The sequence below is a fragment of the Tinamus guttatus genome, unplaced genomic scaffold, assembly GCF_059628265.1.
Source record: "Tinamus guttatus ecotype Peru unplaced genomic scaffold, ASM5962826v1 Tinamus_guttatus_pri_ptg000506l, whole genome shotgun sequence".
Classification (NCBI taxonomy): Eukaryota; Metazoa; Chordata; class Aves; order Tinamiformes; family Tinamidae; genus Tinamus; species Tinamus guttatus.
In genome coordinates this window covers 104,178-131,933 of record NW_028289040.1, presented here as the reverse complement: position 1 = coordinate 131,933, position 27,756 = coordinate 104,178, and the positions used below count along the sequence as shown (strand labels likewise).

The following is a 27,756-nucleotide window of genomic DNA, read 5'->3' as shown; positions in this document are numbered from 1 at the left end:
ATAGTGACTTCCCTAAGTTTCTCTTTCGTATGCGGGGACATGGCAGAGTGATAGAAGAGGAGGTGAATGATCTGGCCTCAGATCATCATGGAGCCATATAGCTAGTTCAAAGATATGCATTGGATCCCAGGGCCCTTATTTCATACAGTGCCAAAACTGGGCTACAAAAAAAAGGGACTCTTTTTTTTGAATCACATTAGATCTCTGTAGAAGAATACCTGACACAGAATGATTAAGGTTGGCAGGGACCTCTAGATATAATCTAGTCCAACCCCCCTGCACATGCAGGGTCACCTAGAGCACGTGGCACAGGACTGCATCCAAGCGGGTTTTGAACATCTCCAGAGAAGGAGACTCCACAACCTCTCTTGGCAACCTGTTCCAGGGCTCGGTCACCTTCAGACTTAAGAATTTTTTCCTTAAGTTCCTGTGGAACTTTTGATGCTTCCGTTTCTGGCCATTTCCTCCAGTTCTGTCGGTGGCCACCACCGAAAAGAGACCAGCACCATCCTCCTCACTGCCTCCCTTGAGGTACTTATAGACACTGATTAGATTCCCCTCTCAGCCTTCTCTTCTCCAGGCTGAACAGGCCCAGCTCTCTCAGTTCCAGGCCCCTGATCATTCTTGTAGCCCTACACTGGACTGTCTCCAGCAGCTCCACATCCCTCTCATACTGTGGAGCCCAGAACTGGACACAATGCTCCAGATGCGGCCTCACCAGGGCTCAGTAGAGCGGCAGGATCACCTCCCTTGACCTGCCGGAGATGCTCTTCTTAATACACGCCAGGATCCCATTGGCCACCTTTGCCACAAGGGCACACTGCTGCCTCATGGTCAACTTGTCGTCCACCATGACACACAGTTCCTTCTCTGCAGAGCTGCTCTCCAGAAGGTCGGTCCCCAGCCTGAACTGGTGTCTGCGGTTAATCCTCCCCAGGTGCAGGACCTTGCACTTGGCCTTGTTGAATTGCATGAGGTTTTTCACTGCCCAGTTGTCCAGTCTGTCCAGGTCCCTCTGGATGGCAGTGCAGCCCTCTGGGGTATCAGCTACTCCTCCCAGTTTCATATCATCAGCAAACTTACTGAGGGAGCACTCTGTGCCTTCATCCAGGTCATTGATGAACAAATTGAACAGCACTGGACTGAGGACGGATCCCTGGGAGACATCGCTAGCTACAGGCCTCCAAGCAGACTCTGCACCGCTGATCACCACCCTCTGAGCTCTGCCATCCAGCCAGTTCCTAATCCACCTCACTGTGCACTCATCTATCCCATACTTCCAGAGCTTGCCCAGGAGGACACTGTGAGGTACGGTATCAAAAGCCTTGGTGAAGTCGAGATAGACGACATCCACTGCTCTCCCCTCATCTATCCAGCTGGTCATTCCATCATAGAAGGCTATCAGGTTAGTCAAGCATGATTTCGCCTTAGTGAATCCATGCTGACTACTCTTGAGCATCTTCTTGTCCTCCATGTGCCTGGAGAAAACAGCCAGTATGAGCCATTCCATCACTTTTCCAGGGACAGAGGTGAGGCTCACTGGCCTGTAGTTGCCTGGGTCCTCCTTGCCTTTTTTGAAGACTGGCATGACATTGGCTTTCTTCCAGTCCTCCGGCGCTTCCCCCATTCTCCAGGATCTTTCAAAGATGATGGAGAGTGGCTTAGCTATGACATCCTCCAGCTCACACAGCACTCTGGGGTACATCCCATCAGGGCCCATGGATTTGTGGGTATCAAGTTTCCTTAGTGCTTTCTGACCCGATCTTCTTCTTCCCAGGGTAAGTCTTCCGCTCTCCAGGCTTCTTCTCTTGTCCCTAGGGCTCTAAAGGACTGCTCTTGGTAAACACTGAAGCAAAGAAGGCATTCAGCAACTCTGCTTTTTCTGTGTTATTCATAACCAGGGTACCCAACCACCGGACCCACATTTTCCCTGATCTTCCTTTTGTTGTTAATATATTTGAAGAAGTTTTTCTTGTTATTTTTAACGTGCCTTGCCAGATTGCATTCCAAAAAAGCCTTAGCTTTCCTTGTCGCATCTCTGCATTCCCTGACTATGTTCCTGTATGTCTCCCAGGGGGCCTGTGTTTTTTTCCACATTCTGTAAACCGCCGCCTTCTGCTTGAGCATTGCCACAAGCTCCTTGCTCATCCACGCAAGTCTCCTGCCCCCTCTGCCTGACCTTTTACACACAGGGATGCACTGTTGTTGGGCGTGGAGAAAGTGCCGCTTGAAAACTAACCAGCTCTCTTGGGCTCCCCTTCCTTCTAGAGCTCTAGTCCATGGGATTCTTCCGAGGAGGTCTCTGAAGAGGCTAAAGTTGGCCCTCCGGAAGTCCGTGGTTGCAAGGCTACTTATAGCCCTGCCTCCTGCTCATTGGATCCTGAACTCCACCAACTCATGGTCACTGCAGCCAAGGCTACTCCCCACCTTCACATCTCCTAAAAGTTCCTCTCTATTTGTTAGCATGAGGTCCAGTAGCCCACCTCTCCTCGTTGGCTCCTCCACAACCTGCGTCAAAAACTTATTGTTGACGCTCTGCAGGAACCTCCAGGACTGCTTGTGCCTGGCTGTGCTGTCCTTCCAGTTGATGTCAGGGTAGTTGAAGTCCCCCATGAGGACCAGGGTCTGTGACCAAGAGGCAATATTCAGCTGACTGTAGAAGGCCTCATCAACCTCCTCGTCCTGGTCAGGTGGCCTGTAGCAGACACCCACCACAGTGCCTCCCACATTAGCCTGCCCTCTAATCCTTACCCACAAGCTCTCAACTCGCTCATAATCCACTCCCAGGTTGAGCTCCATGCTTTCCAGTTCCTCTCTCACATAAAGAGCAACCCCACCACCTCACCTTCCCAGCCTGTCCTTCCTAAAGAGCACATAGCCTTCCATGGCAGTGATCCAGTCGTGTGAGCTATCCCACCACGTCTCAGTGATTCCAATGAGATCATGACGCTAGGACTGCACACAGATCTCCAGATTGTCCTGCTTATTCCCCACGCTTCGCGCATTGGTGTACAGGCATTTCAGGGAAGTAACTAAGCCCGCAGGTTTCCCAGGAGGGGTGAAAGAGGACCCTCTGTGATCATTTCCTATCCTCACTTCCCCACTAGCGTACTCCCGCTGGAAGCCATCTGACCTAGGCTGCGTGGTACTGTTCGCCGTGTCTGTGTGACACTCCCCTTCCCCCTTCTTGTCTAGTTTAAAGCCCTCCTAACCAGGTTGGCCAGCCTTTTGGCAAAGAAACCCCTCTTGCTGAGATGGTTCCCATCATTCCCCACTAGCTGGTGGTCATAAAACAGAGTCCCATGATCACAGAAGCCAAAACTCTGTTGCCAAGCCCAGCGGCGCAGCCAGTTGTTAATCATCTGCCATATCCGCCTTCTCCTCCTTGAATCCATTCCCCTCATTGGTAGGATAGAGGAGAACACTACCTGGGCTCCCATACCTTTGATGGCCATCCCCAGGGCTCTGAAATCTCACTTGATATCCCTCAGTTTCCTCATGGCATCATTTGTGCCCACATGAAATAGTACCCAGTGGTAATAGTCAGACTCCTGGACAAGCCTTGGGAGCCTTTCTATAACATCCTTTATTCAAGCCCCTGGCAAGCAGCAGACCTCTAAAAATCTAAAAATCAGAAAGTATATGAACCTATTTGGCTCCCTTATATTTTAGTGTCACTTACTAATAAGAAAGAACTTTGCATTCCAAGAATAAAACTGCAGTTCTGTTTTAAAACACAGAAAATCACATAAAAATAGCTATTTTGCTTCATTTTTTTCTATATAATGTGACTTTCCCTGAGCTGCAAAGGAAAAAAAAGAAAACACACACACACATACTCACAGGTTCACACATAACCATAGACTGTAAGATTGGAATTGCCCCTAAATTTAAACTTAACATAAAACAAAGTATTTTAAAGCATGTCTCTGGGAAAACCTTTTTTTTTTTCTGATGTATATTATTTCTATGATCTACATCGCTAATATGAAAACCTATTTGTACCATCTACAATCATTTCTAAATAGTTCCCCCAAAGTAACGTTAAGAATCAGGTACCTATAAAAAGTTTGCTTTTTAAGTTGTTCTCAGCATTCATCTAATGTGCTGTCTTTCAGGTCTGTCTTCTGTTTCAAGACAAATTTTCTGAATCCAAATATTTCAAATAATCTGGTTCCCAACATTCAAGTATAAGTGCCTAGGAACTTAGCATGGCACTTCCATTTTTGCAGAGGAAAACTTGATACGTGAAGAGGAATGAGGATGGAAGGTACGTGTTAAATGATCATTTAACACTCTGAAATGTGGTTGAATTAGATGATATTTATCCCTTTGGTATGACATTCCCTAAAGACAGGACATGGGCCAAAAACTTCCTTTGAAACACCTTAGTAGTAATGTATAGCCATATTTTCCAAAGTATCTAGAACCAATGAGCCACTTGGAGAATAACTATAGATGCTACGTCTCATATATTTCTGATAATATAACTAATGTTACTACTTATTTTCTGGAATTTGTTTTATAATAATGACAATTATATTAAGCTGGTGGACACGCACATTAACAGCAAGTGGAAAACTCACTTGTCTTTAATTTTAGTGGTAATGAGACCCTACTTTGCAAAGGCATTTCTAGGATAAACATATCACACAAAGCACACAAATTGTCAGAGCTAATGTTTCAATTTTATTCCTCTTTTGGAAAAAAAAGAAAAAAAAAGATATTTTGTATCAAGATTATGCCTAAAACATGATCTTAATAAAAGCACAAATTTATTCCCAATATACCATTTGTTTTTTGCTGTAGCATGGTATATAAATAGCTTTTTACCCAGGGAAAAGCATTTAACTTTCTTCACATCACTTTCCAGATAGACATCCTACATACCTTTTCAAGACCTTCTTCTTTGAGGCTAATGACATCTAAATCAAAATCTGTCCTTAGGCCATTAGTTTTGTTGAAAGTTATCCTGCCTGTGAGGCCTTCCCAATGGGCCTATGGAGAAAGGAAAAAACAATTTCCGTAAATAAATATCACTCCCTTTACACTCCACCAAAAGAACAAAATTTACTTCTGCCAAAATGGGAGCATTAATTATACATTCTGTCTAAATAATTCACTGTGTGGCAGATTAAAACACACACATATATATATATTTATATTTCATATTCCTTTTTGCTAATTTTCTTTAAGCTGCAGACAATTTTTAAGAGGTTTACATGCTACCCAATAGGCTCTTATTTTTTATGAGACAAAAAGGTATTTCATTTTCATTCCTCCAACTATCATGCATTTCCACTTTTCTTCCTCCCCTCATCTCCATTCTCATAAATATCATTTTACTAGAATTTCATTTTTCTGTTAGGATGTACAGGCTAACTTTTGCAAGTTGTTGAATTCCCTGAGACATCAAACATTGAGGTCCCTGAGCCAGGTTTCCAGAGTTGATTCCTTACTTTTAATAAAGTATAATATCTTATTTTTTTTCTAACTTAACCTGATTATAGTAGATGAGGAAATACAAGAGCCAAAATTATTATCTTAGAAGTAATCATACTAAAATTAAAAATATTATTTTTTCTAAAAATATTTTTCCTAAAAATAATATTTTATATTTTTAAAAAATAATATGCCCTAAAAACATTTATCTTTACTACAAAATTTTACATACCTATACTAAGAACTACCATACAGCTAATTCCTTACAGTCCAACAGACTTGAGTATTATACGGTACTGATCTGCAGCACCTCAAATCACTTAAGCAGTAAACTGGTTTAAATCACTGTTTAGACCAAATTATAAGATAATAATGCAAGACCAGGACATTTATGGAAGGCAGTACCTAAATGGTATACAAAGAGATTAATGCCCTATGTATTCCACCACAGAAAACAACTGAAAATTAAAGAACAATCCACCTCCTGGAGAAAAAAAAAATACTGAATTAGAGCAGAGTGGGAACAAAAGAAAATGGGGATGGGGAAAAGGGAAAGTGAGAAGGTAGAATATATTGTCTTAGTGACATACCTCCTTAATGAGACTCATGAAGCGAGTCCCAAAGCGCCAGGGTTTGTGCCGATTACACTGTAGTGAGCTGACAGTCATCTGTGGAAACTGCTGGACAGCCACTGACACCACATGAACTGCATCATACATTAGAGCTGCATCGGTCTGAAATCAGAACGACATCAGGGCCATGAACAGAAAGGAAAGCATATGACAGACCAGTAGTGAGAGCAGGGAAAAACAATGTCACACTGATCATCACATTGCAGGGAGAAAACGGTATGATTGCTTGTGCAGCACTGTCAAAAACAACCTTATCACCAACCTCTACAACAGAAATGTCAGGAAAATCACTCTCAGCTTTTTTCTTTTTAATCCTGAAATAAGAGCCCAATATCAGCTTTTCAGGACCACATTAGTATTCTGGTATCTCTGGTGACTTGTTTATTTTTTTAAAAAAAAAGTAAGTTAGGGGGCTATATAAATCACCTTATGCACATTTGAGTCAAATTGGGTATTCCCACGAGTGAGGAGGAAATAAAAACAGTTTAGTAAGGTAGCAAGACCTTGTCTAGGAAAAAACGTACACAAGATAAAAGACTAATGTTTTTCTCTCCTAGAATTAGAGACTAGATACAGTCCCAAAGGTGCTTAACTGATTCATTAATCACTGCTTAGGATATTGTTTTAAATTGCCAGGACTGACCTAATCAATATCTTCTACAAACTGGAAGCAAATTAGAGTTGCCTACGCTCATTTTAATTGTTTTCATGTCCCATCCCAAATAAATAGGCCATTTAGACCAGGTACATGCTTACTAATGTTGTTTTGGCACAGGACTGAGACTGCTTCTCTGTACATACTGTCATGCTGTAAAAAAAAAAAAAAAAAAATCATGCATCTTTCCTTTTCTGTTTGATAAACAGGGGCAAGCCTTGGAACCAAAAGCAAGAGAGGACCTTGGACTCATCTGGCAGAAATGAACTCTATGCCATCTGCTCAGCATACCTTAGAGAAAAAGGACCTATTTCCCCTTCTCATTCACATAATTAGTGAGCTGTGAAATTAGTTCTTTAATGGATAGGAAACCTGGAGATTACTGCACTTGTCACAATACAATACAACGCAATACAAAATGAGCTTATATAGTGCCTTTCATGCAAATGCATCCCAAGGCACTTTACAATAAAACTAAACATAAAAATGCAGAAGTGCTTTATCATTATAGGCCATAAGCTACTGTTAAAGGGGAAAATATACGTTTACATTTAAATGGATCTCCCAAGGAGAGATCTCAAAATTCAAACAGAAATAAATCCTAATTTTAAAATAACCAGTACAATAGGTTTTGATGATCTCACATGCCAAGCAGCTTATCCAGAGACTCCAAATCAGTCAGAAAATCTTTTCCTGCCAAATTGTTTGTTATCTTTAAGGCATTAAAGTGCTTTTAAGGCACACTGATATGTGATGAGGAGGCACTGAAACTCTCAGAACTTCGAATGACATGCTGAGTAAGCGTCATACAAAGCTTAATTTTCAAGTGGCAGTACTTGGCAGAAGCTGGAGTCCAGACAACAGTTTCTTAAAGAAACAATAAAATAAATACAATGCAGTAATCTGTCTCATAAATGCAAATATTATACATTATTATTATTATTATTTTCTATCAGTTTTATTTCTAAAATTGTAGTCCTTTCACCAGCTGAAGGAAATGGGAATTGCTGGAATACTGTAGCAAAAGCACATCATTAAGAAGCAACCAGAAATTCAAAAACATCATTAAGTGATTATTTAGATATACATTTAGACATATAAATGATAAGAAGCATTAGCAGGAATCAAATGGACATTATGCCAGATGCAGATTGACATGGCTTTTTGTCATATTCTTTAAGCCACTGAGCTGGAAATATGTAGGATGATGAGATAGTCTACTCAAGTGAAAGCTTTAAGAAAGTCATTACATGTCCAGAAGTAATTTGAATTCTGATAATATTCTTCATACTTGACTGATGAATACTACTTCACTGGCAATAACTCTAAATCAGATTGTACTTCATCTAAGCATGTACAACATATAGTAATAATTGCTCACATCTGTATGTTTTATTTTATATTTAGATGATACAAAATAAATCAATTATTTACATAGGCTCAGATTCCACAAGCCTTCCTTTAGAGTAAGACTAAGTTAAACACATATGTTTGGCCTGAAGATAGATAAAACTATATGCTAAAAACATAATCGAATCATAGAATCATAGAATGCTTAAGGTTGGAAGGGACCTCTAGAGGTCATCTAGTCCAACCCCCCTGCACACTCAGGGTCACCTAGAGCACATGGCACAGGACTGCGTCCAAGCGGGTTTCGAACATCTCCAGAGAAGGAGACTCCACAACCTCTCTTGGCAACCTGTTCCAGTGCTTGGTCACCCTCAGAGTTAAGAACTTTTTCCTTAAGTTCCTGTGAAACTTTTGATGCTTCAGTTTCCAGCTGTTTCTTCCAGTTCTGTCAGTGGGCACCACTGAAAAGAGGCCAGCACCATCCTCCTCACTGCCTCCCTTGAGGTACTTATAGACACTGATCAGATCCCCTCTCAGCCATCTCTTCTCCAGGCTGAACAGGCCCAGCTCCCTCAGTCTCTCCTCATAGGGCAGATGTTCCAGGTCCCTGATCATCCTTTAGCCCTACACTGGACTGTCTCCAGCAGCTCCACATCCCTCTTGTACTGTGGAGCCCAGAACTGGACACAATACTCCAGATGCGGCCTCACCAGGGCTGAGTAGAGGGGCAGGATCACCTCCCTCGACCTGCCGGAGATGCTCTTCTTAATGCACGCCAGGATCCCATTGGCCACCTTTGCCACAAGGGCACACTGCTGCCTCATGGTCAACTTGTCGTCCACCATGACACACAGTTCCTTCTCTGCAGAGCTGCTCTCCAGAAGGTCGGTCCCCAGCCTGTACTGGTGTCTGGGGTTAATCCTCCCCAGGTGCAGGACCTTGCACTTGGCCTTGCTGAATTGCATGAGCTTTTCACCGCCCAGTTGTCCAGTTTGTCCAGGTCCATGGCAGTGCAGCCCTCTGGGGTATCAGCTACTCCTCCCAGTTTCATATCATCAGCAAACTTACTGAGGGAGCACTCTGTGCCTTCATCCAGGTCATTGATGAACAAATTGAACAGCACTGGACCGAGGACTGATCCCTGGGAGATATCGCTAGCTACAGGCCTCCAACTAGACTCTGCACCACTGATCACCACCCTCTGAAGCCAGTTCCAGCCAGTTCCTAATCCACCTCACTGTGCACTCATCTATCCCACACTTCCAGAGCTTGCCCAGGAGGACACTGTGAGGTACGGTATCAAAAGCCTTGGTGAAGTCGAGACAGATGACATCTACCGCTCTCCCCTCATCTATCCAGTTGGTCATTCCATCATAGAAGGCTATCAGGTTAGTCAAGCATGATTTCCCCTTGGTGAATCCATGCTGACTACTCTTGAGCATCTTCTTGTCCTCCATGTGCCCACAGACAACAGCCAGTATGAGCCGTTCCATCACTTTTCCAGGGACAGAGGTGAGGCTGACTGGCCTGTAGTTGCCTTGGTCCTCCTTCTTGCCTTTTTTGAAGACTGGCATGACATTGGCTTTCTTCCAGTCCTCCGGCACCTTTCCTGTTCTCCGGGATCTTTCAGTCTCCAGGATCTTTCAATGAATTTTCTATATTTGTTTAGTGCTTTAATACTTTGCTCACTTCTGAGTGCAAAATCATTGATTTTATTAATCAAACAAAACACATACACACACCCACACGCGCGCGCGTGCACACATATACAAAAAAAAAAAAAAAAAAAAAAAGCCAGGACAGATCTCAGCAAAAGGTATAAAGTACATCTTTGAATCTGCAGGTTGGGCTTCTCTTGGTTGGTCCCTTTTCCTATCGTTTGAGAGACTGCATAAGACAGTGTGTGGAACATGATGTGACATACTTTGCAATGGGTCTAATTACCATTAGAATGTTTATAGTACAGCCACACACTATTACTCAAGATACCATTCTATCTCTAAAAGGTCAAATTTAGCCCTTGTAAAGGACCTCCACTGCATTCAAATGGCCAAACTGTTCAAACGGTTTGTTTAGTGTATGATGGCCGTTGGCATATCCTGATGACCTCTATGCATCAATTAAAATAAGGCTTAAATTGTTTTCAAATGTGGCTTTATTAGCTGCAGCAAATATGGCATAAACTGAATCTGAAAACTAGCAAACGTATATCTGCATCTGTTTCCTAGGTAACCATGATAAAAGGATACAGAAAAACGTATTGAAGAAAAAGAACACTGTCCAGTGACTTTTTTTTCCATAAAGTCCTAGAAAATGCTTTAATGCAGTAAAAGCATTTCAGATGGAGCTGTTAAGGTATCATGCAACAACTTCATCACATACTAGTGAGATTAATATTAACTGTGAGGGTGACAGAGCCCTGGGACAGGCTGCACAGAGAGGCTGTGGCATCTTCTCTGGAGATCTTCCAAACCCGCCTGGATGCCACCCGGTGCCCCGTGCTCTCAGTGTCCCTCCTGGAGCACGGGGCTTGGACTAGAAGATCGCTAGAGGTTCCTGCCAACCTCAATCATTCTGTGATTCTGTGAAATCACAGTATAGAATTTCCATTACCTACACAGGTAGCCATCTCAGATCATAGCATCAAGTTCAGATTGACTATGATCACTGTTTCAAAATGCTAGCATGGTCATTTCATATTGAACTGAGATTACCTCTCTAAATTATATTATGCATCCTCATGATCGTTTGGAGTCTACTGAGAATGTTGTATTTCCTTTTAAGTAAAAGGAGAGAAGTACACCAGACAGGACATGTTTCACTGAGAAATGAATTTTCCATTGGCCCTTGTATATAGTATTTTATTTCTTATGTAATAGTAATGCTTTAGGTAGAACTGTCTGCAAAGTTGGATTTTTTTTCCAGCTCTCAATATATCAAGACTATTTCTAGTCACCTTTATGTGGAAGAGAGGAGACAAGAGTAGAACTAGGAAGCTAAGAACAACGATTCTATCTCTTTTGTCTCCCATCGTGAAAAAGAAGTTGGTATGGGGAGTACAAAGACTAGGCCTTCCCTTCCCAGCAAAACAAAATTTTATGGAGAATAACTCTCCCTGATGGAGCAGGAGGGTTGGACTAGATGATCTCTAGAGGTCCTTTCCAACCTTAACCATTCTGTGATTCTGTGATTCTGTAATTGCATTGTTCAAGATGCACTGAACAATAAGGATTCAAAATAGCATACTTCCTCGTTTTATGCCTTCAACAAAGTCCCACAATCAACTTCCTTAACCTGCTAATAAATAATTTTCTATTGATTATTATATTTTTCTCCAAAGTGCAGTGTCTGATAATTTAACACACAATACAAAATTGTTAATTATAAAGCCTTGAACATAGTACACGAACAAACAAAATACCTTTTTTTTTTTGTTCTGCCTATTGACTCTCCCTCTAACATTTCATTTTCTCCCCTGTATAAGTTCTATTTTTTCATATTATTTTCACCGTGAGCACAGCAAATAGAAACAGGCCCAGTGAAGTATTTTTTAAGTTTTCCCTTGAAAAATAATTTTGTCATAGAAGCTGACTGCTTTTCTTCATTATTAACACTATTTTGCTTTCCTTGAAGGCTGTCATCTTTGTTCAGAAAATGACAAAGCTGCCTTTAGAAATTACTGAATATGTACTACAGAAACTATCATGGTGTACACAGTGTACATACATTTCCTTATAAAAGCCTGTACTTCTTGTATTATAGAGTTCACTATTGCCTATTCAGAAAACTACAAGGACAAGATTTTTGACTATCCTGGGAAAATGTGATATTAGCTCACAAAATAGGTTAACTGGTTTCACTGGAAGTTATTTTCTGCAAAGTTCTTATACAGTTAGGCACCAATAATGCTAACAGTACCCTACTTGAATCTTGATTTACTCAGATCCTCAATCAGCTGCCTCCAAAAATGAATTTCAAAGTTACACTTAAAAGCAATTTCCCAGTAAGGTCCTAGAGCAGAGATGTATATTGAAGAATGTCGACTTTCACTTTTTCAGTTAAAATGTTTATGCTAAGCAAAGAATGGCTAAATCAGTAGATGAAAAAGAAAGTATCTAACTATTCATGCACTGCACAATGGTATTTTAAACATTATGACTTGGAATGTTTTCCCATTTCATAAATAATTACAAAACTCCATGAATCTATTTACTGTTATTTTCTTTGTGGTCATTACAGTTTATGGTTAATGAACCACATACAATTTCATTGTTTCCAGCTTATGCTCAGTCAGTGTTTTAAATGTAGTTCCTGAAATTTTACATTTTTGTGTTGCATACAAAAGAGTTTTTACTAAAAAGCTTTACATTTCATATTGTAAACTACATTGAAGGGAAAAAGTCCTTGAGAATAACCAGAAAGATTTGGACAAGAGATTAATTGTAAAAGTTGAATTCTACCATGTGCTCTCTACCAAGAAATGATTTTTCTCCAACGGACATGACCTGAGACATAAGATCTATATGGATATCTCAAGCTACTGTTTAATGAAAGTCTATTGCAAGCCAAAAAATCAAAATAGCTGGGCAGAAAGAAAGACCTATCCAAGTTAACCTAATGTTAGTAGATCAGGTATTAATTCTCTTTTTTTTTTTAAGATTTACAAATGCATTTGCTGTTTTGGATTTTTTTTTTAGTTTTTTTTTTTTTTTTTTAGTTTTTAGGTTTTTGTTTTGTTTTGCTTTGTTTTTTTAACCTTAACCAGAGTCATCTTAAGACTGTTTTCAGGGCAATAAGATAATGAAAAAAAAAATGCACTCGTCAGCCCAAAAACATGGAAAATCTAGATTGGAACAACTAGTTCAAAACTCACAAAAACATCCTCCTGAGCATGCAGCAGATAACCTCAGTAAAACTACACAGGTCTATAGGCAACAGCAATGGAAGATTCCTTCCAGTGACTCACAGTAACAAGGATGTGTAGTATTTATAAGATCATGGTGTGCACCTAGACTCTGAGTGTCTTCAGATAGTTTGTCACATAAGCCTACAGCAATATAACAAAGTATGGTGAGAAATTCTCTTTAAAATTCTTTTTTGGATAGTTGAATAACATGTTAACTTTTAACTAAGAGATTAATTGGAAAAGACATAATAGCAAAAAAAAAAGCAGTTTGGTGTTTAGGAAGGTAAAGATAATTATGATAGTCACTCTGAAACCACTGACCTTTGCTTAGTTGTTCCAATTTTGTCCCCAGTAACTGCAATTAGCAGGACACTGTTTCTGCCTTCTTGCTAAGGTACTATTACAACACTCTTAGCATGACCTCAAACACAGCTGTAACTTACACTGCAGTGCAGTGTCTCTTGATTCTTTCCAAATGATGAAGAAAAGGATGGTTCATCCAAAAAGTATGTTGCATACATGGGAACTATAAATAGCCCTTTTTGTAAAGCCTAGCTACAGCTCTCCCTTAATCCTTCTGCAGAAATGTACATATATTTGCATATATTTGTGCATATACATATACACACACACATATATATTTTATGAACTATAGGATGCAACACAGTTTCAGTTTCTTAGTGCATAGAGAATTAAACCTTTAAGTTTAGCAGATACACAAGACTGGTTCTTAAAATAAATGCATGTTTGTATGCATGTGCATGCTTCTGCCTGAATCCATCCAATCTAACTCTAGGTACTAAAGGAAGATGGCTAAAATGGGAGGCCAGCCACTCTGCATTCCTTCTGTAGTGAGAAAAATGACTTCTGGTAAAAAGTGTCGCAGCTGTCTATTACAGCAGCAGGAAATAGGTAGTATTTTATGAGTTACTCCAGTCCAGCTTTCTCAAGTGTATTTCTCACATGCCTATATAAAATATCACTGTCATACAAGTCAGCATGCTCTTTCACAGAGATGTAACTGGCTGGAAGAATATGGCAGAATAAGGAATCCTCTAATTCGATTATAAATTGTGTTAGAAAAGGGACCTTAATAACTACTGTTTCATTAGCCATCAAAACAAAGACTGAGAACAAATGTTCAGGAGATCAGAAACTGGAGAAGAGAGGCAACCTAGAGTACACAAGTATGGATGCCCTGACAAAAAGCGCAGGAAAAAGATCACTACCACAGAAGTGAAAACTGAAATGCAACGATGTAATTCATTGGCAGAATTATCAGATGTGGTAGTGTATATGGGACAGGGCTAGCCCAGGTCAATTCTATATTCTGTCCTTTCCTTTCCTATAGTCTTTTTTGCTGTTTCTGTTTAGAGTCTATTTGCTTTTCTTTCTATTGCAGTAACAATCAGCTGGGCCTTTCTGCAGTTTCATACATCCCTGTTTTTCTTATCAGAATGATTGTTTGGCTATTTAATTCAAAGTGTTAGATTTTAAATCTGCCACTGCGCAGGGTACCAGATAATTAACTACAGACCAACTCTTACTCAAAAAATGCCCTACATGAACTTCATTGAAGAATGTGTTATATAGAACTGCATGCAAGAAACAGGCAAGTATTGAAAGAAAACTTTTTAGATCCTATGATTCATTAGATTTCTTATGCATTTCTAAATAGACACGGGCAAAAAAAATAGGAGCCATTTTATCTTAACGACAGAGGTTTAAAGGGTTTAAGCAATCATTAAATGAACACAGGATCATCTACAGAAAGTCTTTCAGTGAGACGAAGCCCGACAGATGTGGCAGAATGCACGCCCTGTAGAGACTCAGCATATTTCTTTCTGCTCCCAGAAAGCTCTTCCATTCCTGGCAATTATAATCAGTGGATGAAATTAAGAAGAAACGGCCTGCAAAACTAGTTCCTCCCCTTCTTGGGTAATAAAATCTATTGCCCCTGAAATCGTTTCACTTAATTCTCACTTGCTCACACATCCCACAAAACCATTTTGCTGAGTGAGATTTAATAAATCTCTCAGTCTGGGATTAAATTTTACTGTTTTATGAACTGTTAAATTGCATTGTATGCTTATTAATGCTGGTGTTTTCTTACTTCTTGACACATTCCCAACTCCACTCTGAGGTACGGTTAAACAAACAGCAGAGATTTTGTTTTCTCCCCCAAAGTGTATTCCAACTGGTAACAAAATACAAGCAAATGCAAGCCATAAACTATAAACAATGTGCATTTAACTTTTTTAGATATCAAAGAACCTGTTAGCACTTTTTTTTTGGGGGGGGGACAAATAAAGAAATATTTCAGATGAATAATAAACACAGTAAAACATAGGTGCTTAGATTTTTTTTATTTAGTTGTTTATGTGCGTGCAATTTTAAGTAGGAAATGCATTTATGACCAATAAAGCAGAACAGATTATTTCCCCTCTCGTCAAAATATTTGCTTTCAGTTCTAAGTGAACCAAATGATTTATATCTACTATTAGTGGATAAAAATAACATAAAAATAACACATTTTATAATTTATTTAAAAAACAGGTATAGTCTTTTTTTTGAAAAATGTGATTTTGCATTATTAAAAATAAAAGAGGGAGAGAGAATAGATATTTTTCTCTTTTGCCTGAATGCCTAATTTTACACCCAAATCCCAGAGAAGTAAAGCAAAGTTGAACATGAAACAACATGAACATTTTGAGAAAATGTCAATGGAACAATATGTAAGCAACTTATTTATCTTCTTTTCCTTAAAATTTCTAGCTATCATAATTAATATGCAAGCCCATATAAACCATGATTTCTGGAGACTTTGTGAATATCTCAAAGTGCAAGAAACTTTGCTAATCTAAGGAGCAAATGACCTTCAATGTACTGCTTGTTATACAAAGAGCTGTCTGTACAAGCATTTGCAGAACTCGGCTTACAATATGCAGTTAGGAACAATGTGTTATGAAGTTAGGTCTCCACATATGCTTAAAAACAGATGTAAATTTCCCAGATCGAAGTTAATCTGAAGTACTTTTTTTTTTTTTTTTTGACCTTGAAACATTACTGCATTTGCTGCATTCTATCGTGCCTTAAAAAACTGCTCTTTTATATACCTTAGGCACAGATAGCAGACACCTACTTACCAAGGCTAGAAAAGGCCAATACTTGATAATCTATTTCCTTTTGTCTATACTCCTGCTCAAAATCAATGAGTGTGATCACTGCAACTCCATCAACAAGATCCATAATAAAGAGCTGCCTGATACTATGAAACTCACTAACTCACTATTTCAGTTTTATCTCACAGGAAAAGTCCCTCTGTAGCTTAGAGCATGACAACTGTTTTCAAGAGCAATTACAGAAATTCCCTACTGAAAACACACAATAACATCTTGGTACGCATGTATACCTGAAAAATCAGCTAGGCAATCAGTTGAAGAGAGACCTAAAGTTAGAATAATCCAGGTACCAAGCACAAATCTGTTAAAAAAACTAAGAAAGAGAAAGGCTTGCCAAAGAACTAGTCCCTTTTTTTTATATCCTGTTTCATGATATTTTATACAACTAAGACGACAAAAATAAATGCATATTCTTGAGTGCGAAATACGTAAGACAATATTTCCTTTTACTGATTTCACTGAGCTCCATTTGTATTTTCCTGCTTTTATAAAAACAAAAATAATGACAGCAATCTCAATATTCTCAGCCAAGTCATAAATACATGTGCAGCCTTGTCAAGGTTCTTGTTTGCAGAAGAAAACAAATTATCAAGCAATACAAAATGGAGCTAGCCAGTAAAAGACTACATGTTTGTTTTGAAGTATAATTCTGTTTTATGTTGGCCTTGTTAGAGCTTTCATTAAGCTATCCTGTGGCTGTTTTAAATAAGTACATATTTTGTGTTTGGATGTTCTCCTCCTTGAAATTAATAATCACAGAATCACAGAATGGTTAAGGTTGGAAGGGACCTCTACAGACCATCTAGTCCAACCCCCCTGTTCCAGCAGGGACACTCAGAGCATGTGGCACATGAGAAAAATGTATTAACAAAGATCTAGTCTGTGATTTAGGAAACTGATGGTTTTTTTTAGATCTAGAAAGTAGTTAATAATGGCATAATTCGTAATGCATATATATTTTTTGTTTTCTGTACTTTTAATTGGGTATTCTTTAATCAACTCCCTATTCTTATGTCTGAAGATGATTTAAATAAACATATATACATGTTTTTAAACATATATTACTCTGGGCTATGTCTTACATATTTTTATTATCTTAAATGAGTTTCACAAGTAAGTAAACATATATCTAGAAAAATACACCTACTTTGAAATCCTTAAATAGCAAAGGCCATAGCAAAGTATGAGAAAAGAAAATAAGGATCTACAGAGATAGAGATAAGATCGATATAGAGAGAGATAAACAAAATAAGGAGAAGTATATGAGTGTATTTCACATATATGAAGTTTTGTCACTTCCAATAATTCATGCCACAGGATGATCTTTAGCACATCAAATAGAATCTGTAGCAATATGGAAACTCCACATTCAGATAGTGATCCTTTCTGGAAATTCTGGAACTCTCTTTTTCTAAACATAATTCATATTCAAAAGGATATTTATAACATAAAGCCAACCAATGGTATATAATTATGACAATTACTAAACCAAAAATAGGCATTGAAAGCTGAATATACTTCCAGCCTTTTCAATACCCCATCAGGGCTTAGAAAAGGAAAGTAGCCTGATTTCTGCATATTTCTACATATAAATCTACATTAAAAAAAAAAAATCAAAAAGTGTGTCCAGACTGAGGCAGTGGTTTCAACAAAATTTATGGATTTCTTTGACTACGCTGGTCAGGATTCTGGTAAGGATTTGTATACTTCCGGGAAGTATACATATAGTATGCCTATGATTTATCAAAAATTTTAAATATAATTGTCACTCTGTTCATCTTATTTGTTATATTATACCTCTGTATTTGAAAAAGTCCTCCATAACTGCAATTTCAGACTGAATTGGGAAGGAGAGGAGAGGAAGAAAGTAGAAGTACATGATTAGGTCTCAATAATACAGGTATTTCAAGTTTTCTCATTTTTACTCAAAAACATCCCTGCTAGGCAGATGTACTACAGTAGATAAAATAGAAAGAAAAATAAACAGGAAAAAATACGATAAGCCTCATCAAATCTTCCAGATCCAGACTTTGACAGTTCTATAGGATTTCTGGAATTACATAAGAAAATGTTATGGGATCCTTCAGATAATCTCTTTTCTAGAGAACGTAAAAAAGGACAAACATTCATGTACATCAGTATCATCAGAAAGTAGATTTCACAGAAATCTACTCATTTTACCCTCAAAGAAAGTATGAGCAAAAATACTGTATTAGAGGTTACTTCAGGTTGATATTGAATCTAGATGCCTTATGCAAATTGTTATATTAAAAAATTCTCAAGTTGTTATTCCCTTCTGTTATTTCTTAGACAAACTTTCATAGGGAAAGGAATGGAACCTATTCATAGAAAGAAAGCTATTTCTCCTGAAGAATTCAAGCTACAATGTCAACTGCTGTCCTAGAAGAAAAAAAAAAAAAACCCTTTTAGATGATGTCTGCATGAGCTGGAAATGTCGTGATTACGAAAGTCTTTCCTGAAGGGCCATGAAAAGCTTCCAGAAAGCCAACAGTATGCAAACAAGGTCTAGAAGATAATTGTTTCTTCATTTTAACAGGATTCTGTATTTCGTCTTGTATTTTAACAAAATAGTTGAGTTCTGAGGAATGCAAAGCTCAAAGGAGAGCTTTTAAATTCTTATATTTCTTAGCAATTAACTTTTCTTAAAATATCTAAATTTTAATTTAGAAGAAATGAATGAAGAATGGAAGAAAAAAATTCAGAGCAATCAGAAGAAGCCCTTAAGTTCCAAAAAGGTACAAATATTTGCAGAATCAACAGAGAGGAAGAGAACAGAGAGACGGCAGAAAATTATCTCTGCGCAATCCCTGTATCCTAATTTAAATGACCTGAGAAGAACCAGTCTATCAAGAGAAATTTCACGCAGTTTAGTCTCATCTCACAGAGCTCTAGCTCACTGCAAACTCTGGCACAGGAACAGCTAGTTTGATGCTACAGCCACTACAATGAGGCAATTCTGAGAAAGACACGGTTGCCAAAACATAAGTGGGAAACACTTGTTAAATTATTCTTATTTCTGAATTCCACTTGATTCTAAGCTATGTTTTGCAAAGAACTACTTACTTTATAGATGAACTAATGCAACTTTTTTTTTCCTCTTGCAAATGTGTTTCCATGAGAAAGATTATGCATAATGTGTGAGTTTGTTTGAATAAACATTTAGACAAATTAATGTGTTTCCAAGGCAAATGCTCCCAACAGGCTTGCCTTGATGTTTTAAGCAAACATTAAGCCTGTGTCATGTACTTCCCCTTATGCCTACAACATTTTATAAGTCTATTTTTGATTTAGTCTGTCACAGAAACAAAAACAGCACTTGTTTTCACATCTTCTTCTCTTCATGAAGATCTATTTCCATGATCATTTTGTAATCACTTCGAGAGGCCTACTGCAGATATATCCACATTAACATTTCATTTTGGATCAGCAGTAAGTTTTTTGAAGTAATTATCTTGAGTGTCCATGCACGCTGCTATTGTGATTTAAATCATGGAGCAATCTCAGAGTTCATAAACTGCATGAACATAAATTTACAGATTTATCCTAAAAGCATGTCTAACAGTCAGTGACACCCTGAGAAAACCTGGTCCTTAAAGTTTATTCCATCTTATTATTTAGGCTGATAATTTTGATCTTTTCTTCATGCAGTCTTTAAATTGAGGGTGTAAGTTTGAGGGTTTAGTGTGAGGGGTCTAGTAAATAAATAAATAAATTGCAACTGCATAGATATGAAAGAAGAATAGAAAAGCAGTACGCATATGTCTTTGATTATTGGTAGGTAATAGCTTTATATAGTGGTCAAGAGTGGTTAGAAAGCCATTTAGTTAGACTTTGCACATGCACACAAGCTGGAGATGAAAATGGTTGCCTTTGGCTCTGACTGTTAAAAAAACAGTTATCAATCTTCATCTCAGTCTTTGAGGAGCTGCTCTTGGTGAGCAATCGATACTACATTTGCCACAATAGCTCATTTAATTATTTTCATCCTAAATTCCTGTCAGCAGAGGGAAAGTCTTCCTGATTTTAATTAATTTTGAGATCATTGATTCTTTGCCTTTTCCTTTCCTGTGGTTACACATACAGACACAAATGCACAGATATACACTTTTAGCCTGCAGGCTATGTAAGATGTATGAAACAACCTTGGTGAAAACCCTGCATATTACTGAAGCGTACCTAGATGACATGCAACTCTACTTTTAAATCTTTAACCATCAACTGCTGCAAATGAGCCTCTGGCACCAAAAACACAGTTGAGCAAAACAGTAAATTGAAAACACTGTTTGCTGAATAGTTTTCAATTAAAGAGTCCTTAAATCAATAGGCAATATGATATCACAGCCACAAACCTGCTATAAGTAACCAGAGAAACACACAGACAGAAAATGGAAGTCTGAGAACCAGAAAATAGTAGCAGAAATCATAAACTTATATTACATTTTTAAAAAATAAATAAACATCTTGGATTGATCATTTACACCCAAAAGGAAAATGCATTAGTACCTAGAGTGCACTGTTATATCACTGCTGTGGTAAGTATTGAAAAGAAATAAGAAGCAATTCAAATCTTTCAAAAAAGAGGCTTTAAAAATGATAAGAAACAAGCTGTTAATAGAAGCATAAGAAAGATTTACTGTAGATACCCTAAAAGAATGATGCCTCTTGTTCACAAGAAACCCTGCTTACTGTTTTGGAAGCACATTGCTAACCCTGTTCATCCCTGCATTGTAAAACCAGTGAGCTGATACTGTAAGGGTCCCAGGTAGGCACAAATCCTGCTTTTCTCACAGTAAAAATTTTATATTTCTATCTAAAAAGAGGTAACAGTGGGGTAAAAAGACTACTTCTGCTACTTTGGAACTGCTACTTTTTTCTGTTTGCGGAACCAACCGCATTAGAGAGACTTGTGCATTAAGAAAGTGCCCCTTACAATCAACAGTTCCTAATTTATGCTGTTAAATATATTTAGCAGATCATTCTAATAATCACCTAAGGTGAAGTGAAAGAGTTCTTACTCAAAAACATTCAGGAAAAAATCTGAACAGCTGCAAAACTGTATAATTAATTCTTGAACAATTAGATGGCTTAACTTCAATGATATGCAAAACCTTGTAATCTGCTTTGTGCCACTTCCACCCTTTAAGAAGAGGAGAGAAAATAAACAATCTTTGTCAAATAAACATGTGAACAAATGAAGAATGACTAATATCTACACATACTACAGAGTGGTTTTAAAAGTTCCAAAACTCTTCAGACATACCCGCACTGACAGCTGACATACTATATGCAGCATGCAATATCCTATGGCATATTATATATGTATTAAAGAAAGCAGCTACATATGATCACTTTACTTTTGCATGGCATAGAATAGCTATGAATTTGCCTGATTTTATAACAACAGCGTCAAGCCACATGATACCAGTGCACCAGGAGAAAGGTACAAATGCATGATTCATTTTAGCATCACTAGTTACCAGTTTTAAATATTTTCCATCAACTGATTTCCTGGCTTAGACATCTGACCCTGCTTCTATGTGCTGCCCTTCACAGTAAAATGCTTTTCTCTCCTATCTCCCCTGAAAAATGGTAAAAATTGCCTCTAGCGTGAACCTAGCCATTACTTTATCTAACCAACTGCAATTTACATACCTGTAATTAAAATTTTGGAAGCAGGGCATCGATTACATTTTCTTTATAAATTAAAGCAAACAAAGGCTTACATTATTTCAGGTTGTAAAAAATCTAAATAAAATTGTTAGATGGATTCTCCTTGGATGAAATGTACTTGCCTAACTAGCTATACATTAAAATTCTGGGAAAGCCACCATCTCTGCCACAGTCCACTAAGCAGTACATAGAATTAACACAATAGAAAGAATTCAAGAAGTAGATTTTTGATGGGAAAATAAGAGATGGGAAAAATAAGCCCAGCAAGCAGTTCTGTATTTCAGAGAACAAGTACAGTACCTCTGGCAGACATTCCTCAGGGAAATAAACATCAGCAACCAAGGCCAAGTCAGGAAAGCTCTCTGAGACGCAAAGCAAGACTGTAAAGTACTCTACCACATGCTCAAATTCCTCTGGGAACTGTTATCTTGCTCAAACAAATCCAACTCTGTAAAACTGACAGTTGTGTACTACTCTTTCTTCTTAAAGGATTAACATTAGGCAAAAACAATGAAGTGAAGGAATATTTCAAGAGGAAAACTAACCGAAAGACTATCTAATCACTACTGCTAAATATGGCTATATCTTGAGATTCCATTCTATTTTTCTTGCCTACATGAGAGTTATGCTGAGAGACTGTGTTTTTTCAGACTGTTTTGTGCTTTTAAAAGAAAAGTCTTTCTTTAAAGAGAAAGAAAAATAAACCAACCATCAAGGAAAATCAAGCCCCACCAACAAGGAAAGAAAGGACTGATGGAGGTTGTCTTTCCTGCTTACTCTGAAAACCATTCTTAACTATAAATCTAAAATAAAAGAGAAAGGAACAAAAGGGTTAATCTTACCAGTTAACCATGCAAGGTGAGGTCCACAGAGATGCTTATATGCCAAAAAAAAATTTAACCGTGAGTACAAATAAACCAGTAGTATAAACAAATTATAGGCCTGCAAAATAAGGACAATTCAAACTAGACAATAAACATGTAATAGATTTGTATAACTATGCTGTATGCATTGGCTTAATATCTAGCTTACCAAGTTTGCAGATGAGTAGCATAGATATTAAGAAGCCCTGTGAAAAAGTAAATTAAGCTATTCAAGTTCATCCAAAACAGATTATGTAGGAGAGATTTTACAAATTCATATTACAAAGAAAAAAAGAACTTGCACTTTCCTAATTAAATGCATAATCATGGATGCAGATCCACGTTACCAATGCTAAATGGCTTCTGCTTTAATGAGCCATTTGAAACAAAATGGTTGCCTGCAATTAGACATCTGCAGCCAAGGAGATCGCGCCAAGTATGTAGTCCGGCTGCCAGATTTACAGTCGCATTCCTCAGCAGGACAATGAGAAGAATAGATAATTGTAATTATAACATACACATCTCTCAGTGTTCTGTGGCTGAAAGAATGCGTACAACAAGGGATCTTAATTTTAAGCACATTTAATTGCCAGCTGCTAATAAAGGGTTGTCAAAAAAGCCACTTGTTAAAGTGTATTCCAATTCCATTAAACATACCACAAAGCAAAGTCACTATCTAACCACCTGAGGACTTATCTCCAGCAGTAGATAGGACCTACCTCTTATCTCTCAAATATCTAATTACATGGGTTTTGTGTTCAGTAAGTTGCAAGCTGATACAAGAGCAAACTGATGAGATAGAAAACAACAAAGACTATTGTTTTAAAGGGTACGGCACACACTATAAATCCAGACACCCACTCGCTTTGTAAAATCTCAATGTAAGCCTTTTCTGCTGAAACTTGAACAAAGTTCCTAAGTTCTTCAAGTATTCCAGGATATTTTCTACACCCTTAACATATCTAAATATTTCATATACAAAAATGCTTCCCTTCAATGCTTCAACTCAAACTCAGTGCAGAGACTGCAGTCATAATCACAGGCAGAAAATTTTTCTCACCTGGGGCAAACCCATCAATAAGGCAAAATAGCATTTAATTATCTTTAGATTTTATCTTTCATTCTGAAAGGCTCAACTTTGCCATTCAGTGTGGCAATTCCAGAATGAATAGCTTGCTATCTGCTGCAAGTCCATATACATTCCATATATTCATTTATAATGTGTATACTGAAAATTGTCCGTACTTTCCTGTGCCCCTATTAAAAAGGTTTTGTTTGTTTGTTTTTTATTGTAACAAGCAGCATGCACAGCTGCTTTTCTTTGTGAAATTCTACTGAGTTTTACATATGAGGTGTTAGAGGTGCTGATAAAACAAGTGGGTCATAAAAAAGGGGCTCTATCAAGCTTATAAATGAGTTAACATCTTCAAGTTATTATAATTAAACAATTAATGCATTGCTTTCCTCCCTTTTGATTTTACCAATGCATGGAGGTAGTACACTTTCTCTTGGAACCCCATTCAACTACCTAGATGTATCACTTGACTTATTTGCTAGACCTCTTTACTGCTTCTCTCAAGGGAACCCAAGAAACTTGCTGCACATGGAAATGATCAAAACTAGCTACAAAGAAAAACCTTTAGATATTTACTTAGATATTCAATATTGCTACGCTCTACCTTTAGGCACCTGCACATGCCCTATGCAATTGGACATGCAATGCACAGAGAGACTTACCCGGAGAGGATTCACTTTTGACAGTGCTCAGCTATCCAATAGGAATGACTCAGCACAGAAGTAAATCCTACTTTCTGGTAAAACTTAGATATCTGAAGAAATGTGGAACCTGCATAAAGTAGGCATCCAAAGCCCAGAAGCCTTTCAAACTCAGTTTTCCATTTGTAAAAAGAAAAATGGTTCATCCTTTTTGATACTTTTGCCTCTATTGATACAGAATATAAAGCAGACTCCATATAAAGTAGGCCCTCCAGCAGCCTCATGAAGCTTCATAGCATACATGAAAAATTACTAGACACCTATGTGTGGATGAACAAAACAAGCGACTAGACTCTAGTGCCCTAGCCACATAAACCCAAAGTTAGGTTTCCAAATGCCACCTATGAACAGCTGAGATAAAGGCATTCTGCTCTTGCCCAAAACCAGATATGTTGTTTGCATGAACACGAATAATAGCTGCAGCAATGGAACAGGAAAAGCATTTAGTGTTAGAAGATTTTGGATAATGATATTAACATTTTGCAATGTCTTGTAATTTCACCTTTTCTTCACCGAGTTTTTAATATGAGGAGGACATATACAGATTTGTAGGTCAAAAGCTAACTAGGCTTAAAAACGCCATGCATAAAAAAAACAATGATGGGCACAAAACTTTAAAAATGTATAATATGCATTTTGCATAATTATGTTCTTTCTTAAAACTTATTGCTCAAATACATCAGAATTATTTCTGCATATTGAGTATCTATTACCTTCAGTGTGCTTATTAATTCCCATGAGTTAAACACCTCATGTTGTTGCTTGAAGATGCTTCAGTCATCAGCATAAACTGTCTGAAATTTTGCTGCTGACTGCATAAGTAATTATGGATGATTATGGTGTATGCTGTCATACTTCATTCCCTGTTTGTATGCCCATATGAACTGCATGTTTATTTTCAAAATACTACTCCAACCAATTCATGAGAACATGATACAGTTAGTTCTTCAAAGCATAAAAAACAAAGCACCACTTATGGAAACTATCTCTTTTTAACTGGCTTCCATTAACTGCTGGAATATCACTGACATATTGCTACAAAGTGACAGCATATTTCACACAGTTGTTCTTCGTTTCCTATTAAAATTGCAGAGCGGCCAAGCAGAACTGCATTTAATGAAGACTCGATGTCTTCTTTGGACATTGTTTTCATAAGGGATTATTCAGCATACAACAGTTATTGCCTGATTCTGTCCATGGAGCAGAAAAGTGCTGTAATTAGTAAAGTATTTCTTTTCTTGTGATGGATCAAAATGAAATAGTTACATTTGAGCAAAGTAGAACAATAATCTCTTCAAAAAATTAAAGCTGAATAGATATTGAGTGGTTAGCTTATATTTTTTTCACAGCTCTCATTGGTTCTAACCACAGAGACATGCAGAGAAAAATAAAATTTCAAATTCAATACTAGCTTTGCCTACTGAAAGCTTTCTATTTTCCTATCAAGTGATTAAATATGATTTTCATATAATGTATGGAAAATAGGATCCCAACAATACATGTTGTGTGCTTTTTTTCTTTTTCTCATAGCTGTGAATGGAAAAGCTAAGAAAGACTGGTATTTTTACAATATTCCAGGTACACAAGGTTGAATTTTACTCTTAGTTATGCACAAATAATAGGATTTATTTTCTTGATTACAGTAGTTGTACTTTTTTTACTTACTGCTATAAATGATAACAGAATCTTCCCTATTCATTGAACAGCATTTAGCAAATAAAATTTATTTAAATCTATACGAGATAACTATCTAACAATGTACTGATAAAGAAAAATCATACTGAACAACTGATGGATTTGAATATCCTTTCCTGATGCAAAGCAGCTAATATTTTACAGTCCACAGAAAGTTCACAGAAATGCCATGGGAATGAAAGAAATTTAGCCTTTATCCTTTTGAAAAGGATAATGCCACACTCTCTATTAAATTTGTTTTTTCAAAGCTCAAATCTACTAACAAAAACTACCAGTCAATTAAGAAAAAATTTAAGATTTCTCCTATGCGATATGCACTTTTTATTTAGATATTATTATTCGCAGTTTTGAAAAGCCTTGTATGATATTTTAAGGAGAGTGTTATAGGAAAATGGATGCTTTGTATTGGAAATTTATTATTTAATGCTCATAAAAAACTAAACATGAAGATTCTGCATATGAACGCATAAATAGTCTACACTAAAACCAATAACGTCATAGAAGAGCCACCCAATAACTCTATTCTCCTTGCTCCCCAAACCTTCCAGATTAAAACATATTTTCATATTCTTTAATTTCTAGTTGTGACAAAGATCTGTAAAGGAATAAGAAATGGGCACAAAATCTTTACATACATCTAAATTCAAATAAATCCTCATTTCTTATAAGGCAGGACTAAAGATGTGTTTACCTAAAACTGGTAATATTTGCCTATATGCCTGCCCTTACTCCTCTAATCTCTAGTTAAATTCTCACCAGGTTCTCAAAAATATGGTAAGTTATTGGTTTAGTGCATTGGTTACACATGCACTGCTCCTTTCTGAACATAACTGTGATCTTGCAAAAGAAGAGCTTTTTCAGAATATGGCAAGTCTGCAAACAGTCCAGTCATATTCACCCTTTTTATGCTCTTTCATTCAATTTTATATTCATCAGTCATGCACTGACAAATACATGGGGGTCATGGTATTTTCATTCATGTTTTTTCATCATTATATAAACTAAAGAACAGTCACTGCCGTTCTTTCCTACACAAAATACAGTAGTTTGCTTAAACTATCTCAAACCTGTCTTCCAATATTCTTGTTAATCCCCTGCCTATTGTAAACTATTAAAATAATAGCTAAAAATGTGTTATTATGTTGTAGACCAGATATTCTAATGTGGCAATATGTATCAAATCTATTTACAACAACCCAAATTTTAAACTAAGGCATGGCTCTTCTGATTGTAAAGTGCTCTATGAAATATCATAAATTAAGCAATAAATAGTGATAGTAATTTATTTCTGTGCAATGCAATGTTTTTAACTCTTAATTCCAAATGTTCTGTAATTTTAAATACATATATCTGATGGTTGATAGCCTGTAAGAAATTAATTGTTTCCTTTGCATGAGTCCTCAGGGATCAATATCTGTATCACAGAAAGACAACTGTAACATTATTACTATCAATTACAGCAATCCGCCAAGGAATGAAAACACAGATGGTATGTATGATAGGTATAAGAAACATCTCTGACTGGATATTCAGTGTGGGTGAACACGTAAACCAATATTAAACT

The 27,756-nt window shown here is 37.4% G+C and overlaps 1 protein-coding gene across 1 annotated transcript in view; it reads right to left on the bottom strand.

The window, feature by feature from the left end:
- GRIK2 (glutamate ionotropic receptor kainate type subunit 2) overlaps positions 1–27,756 on the bottom strand; it is a 253,600-nt gene that overhangs the window by 162,468 nt on the left and 63,376 nt on the right. The window contains exons 7-8 of the mRNA XM_088533518.1: positions 6,033–6,176; positions 4,891–4,998 (exon numbers count right to left, since the gene is read on the bottom strand). Coding sequence (XP_088389644.1) covers positions 4,891–4,998; positions 6,033–6,176 — 252 coding nt within the window. The remainder of the gene's footprint in view (positions 1–4,890; positions 4,999–6,032; positions 6,177–27,756) is intronic.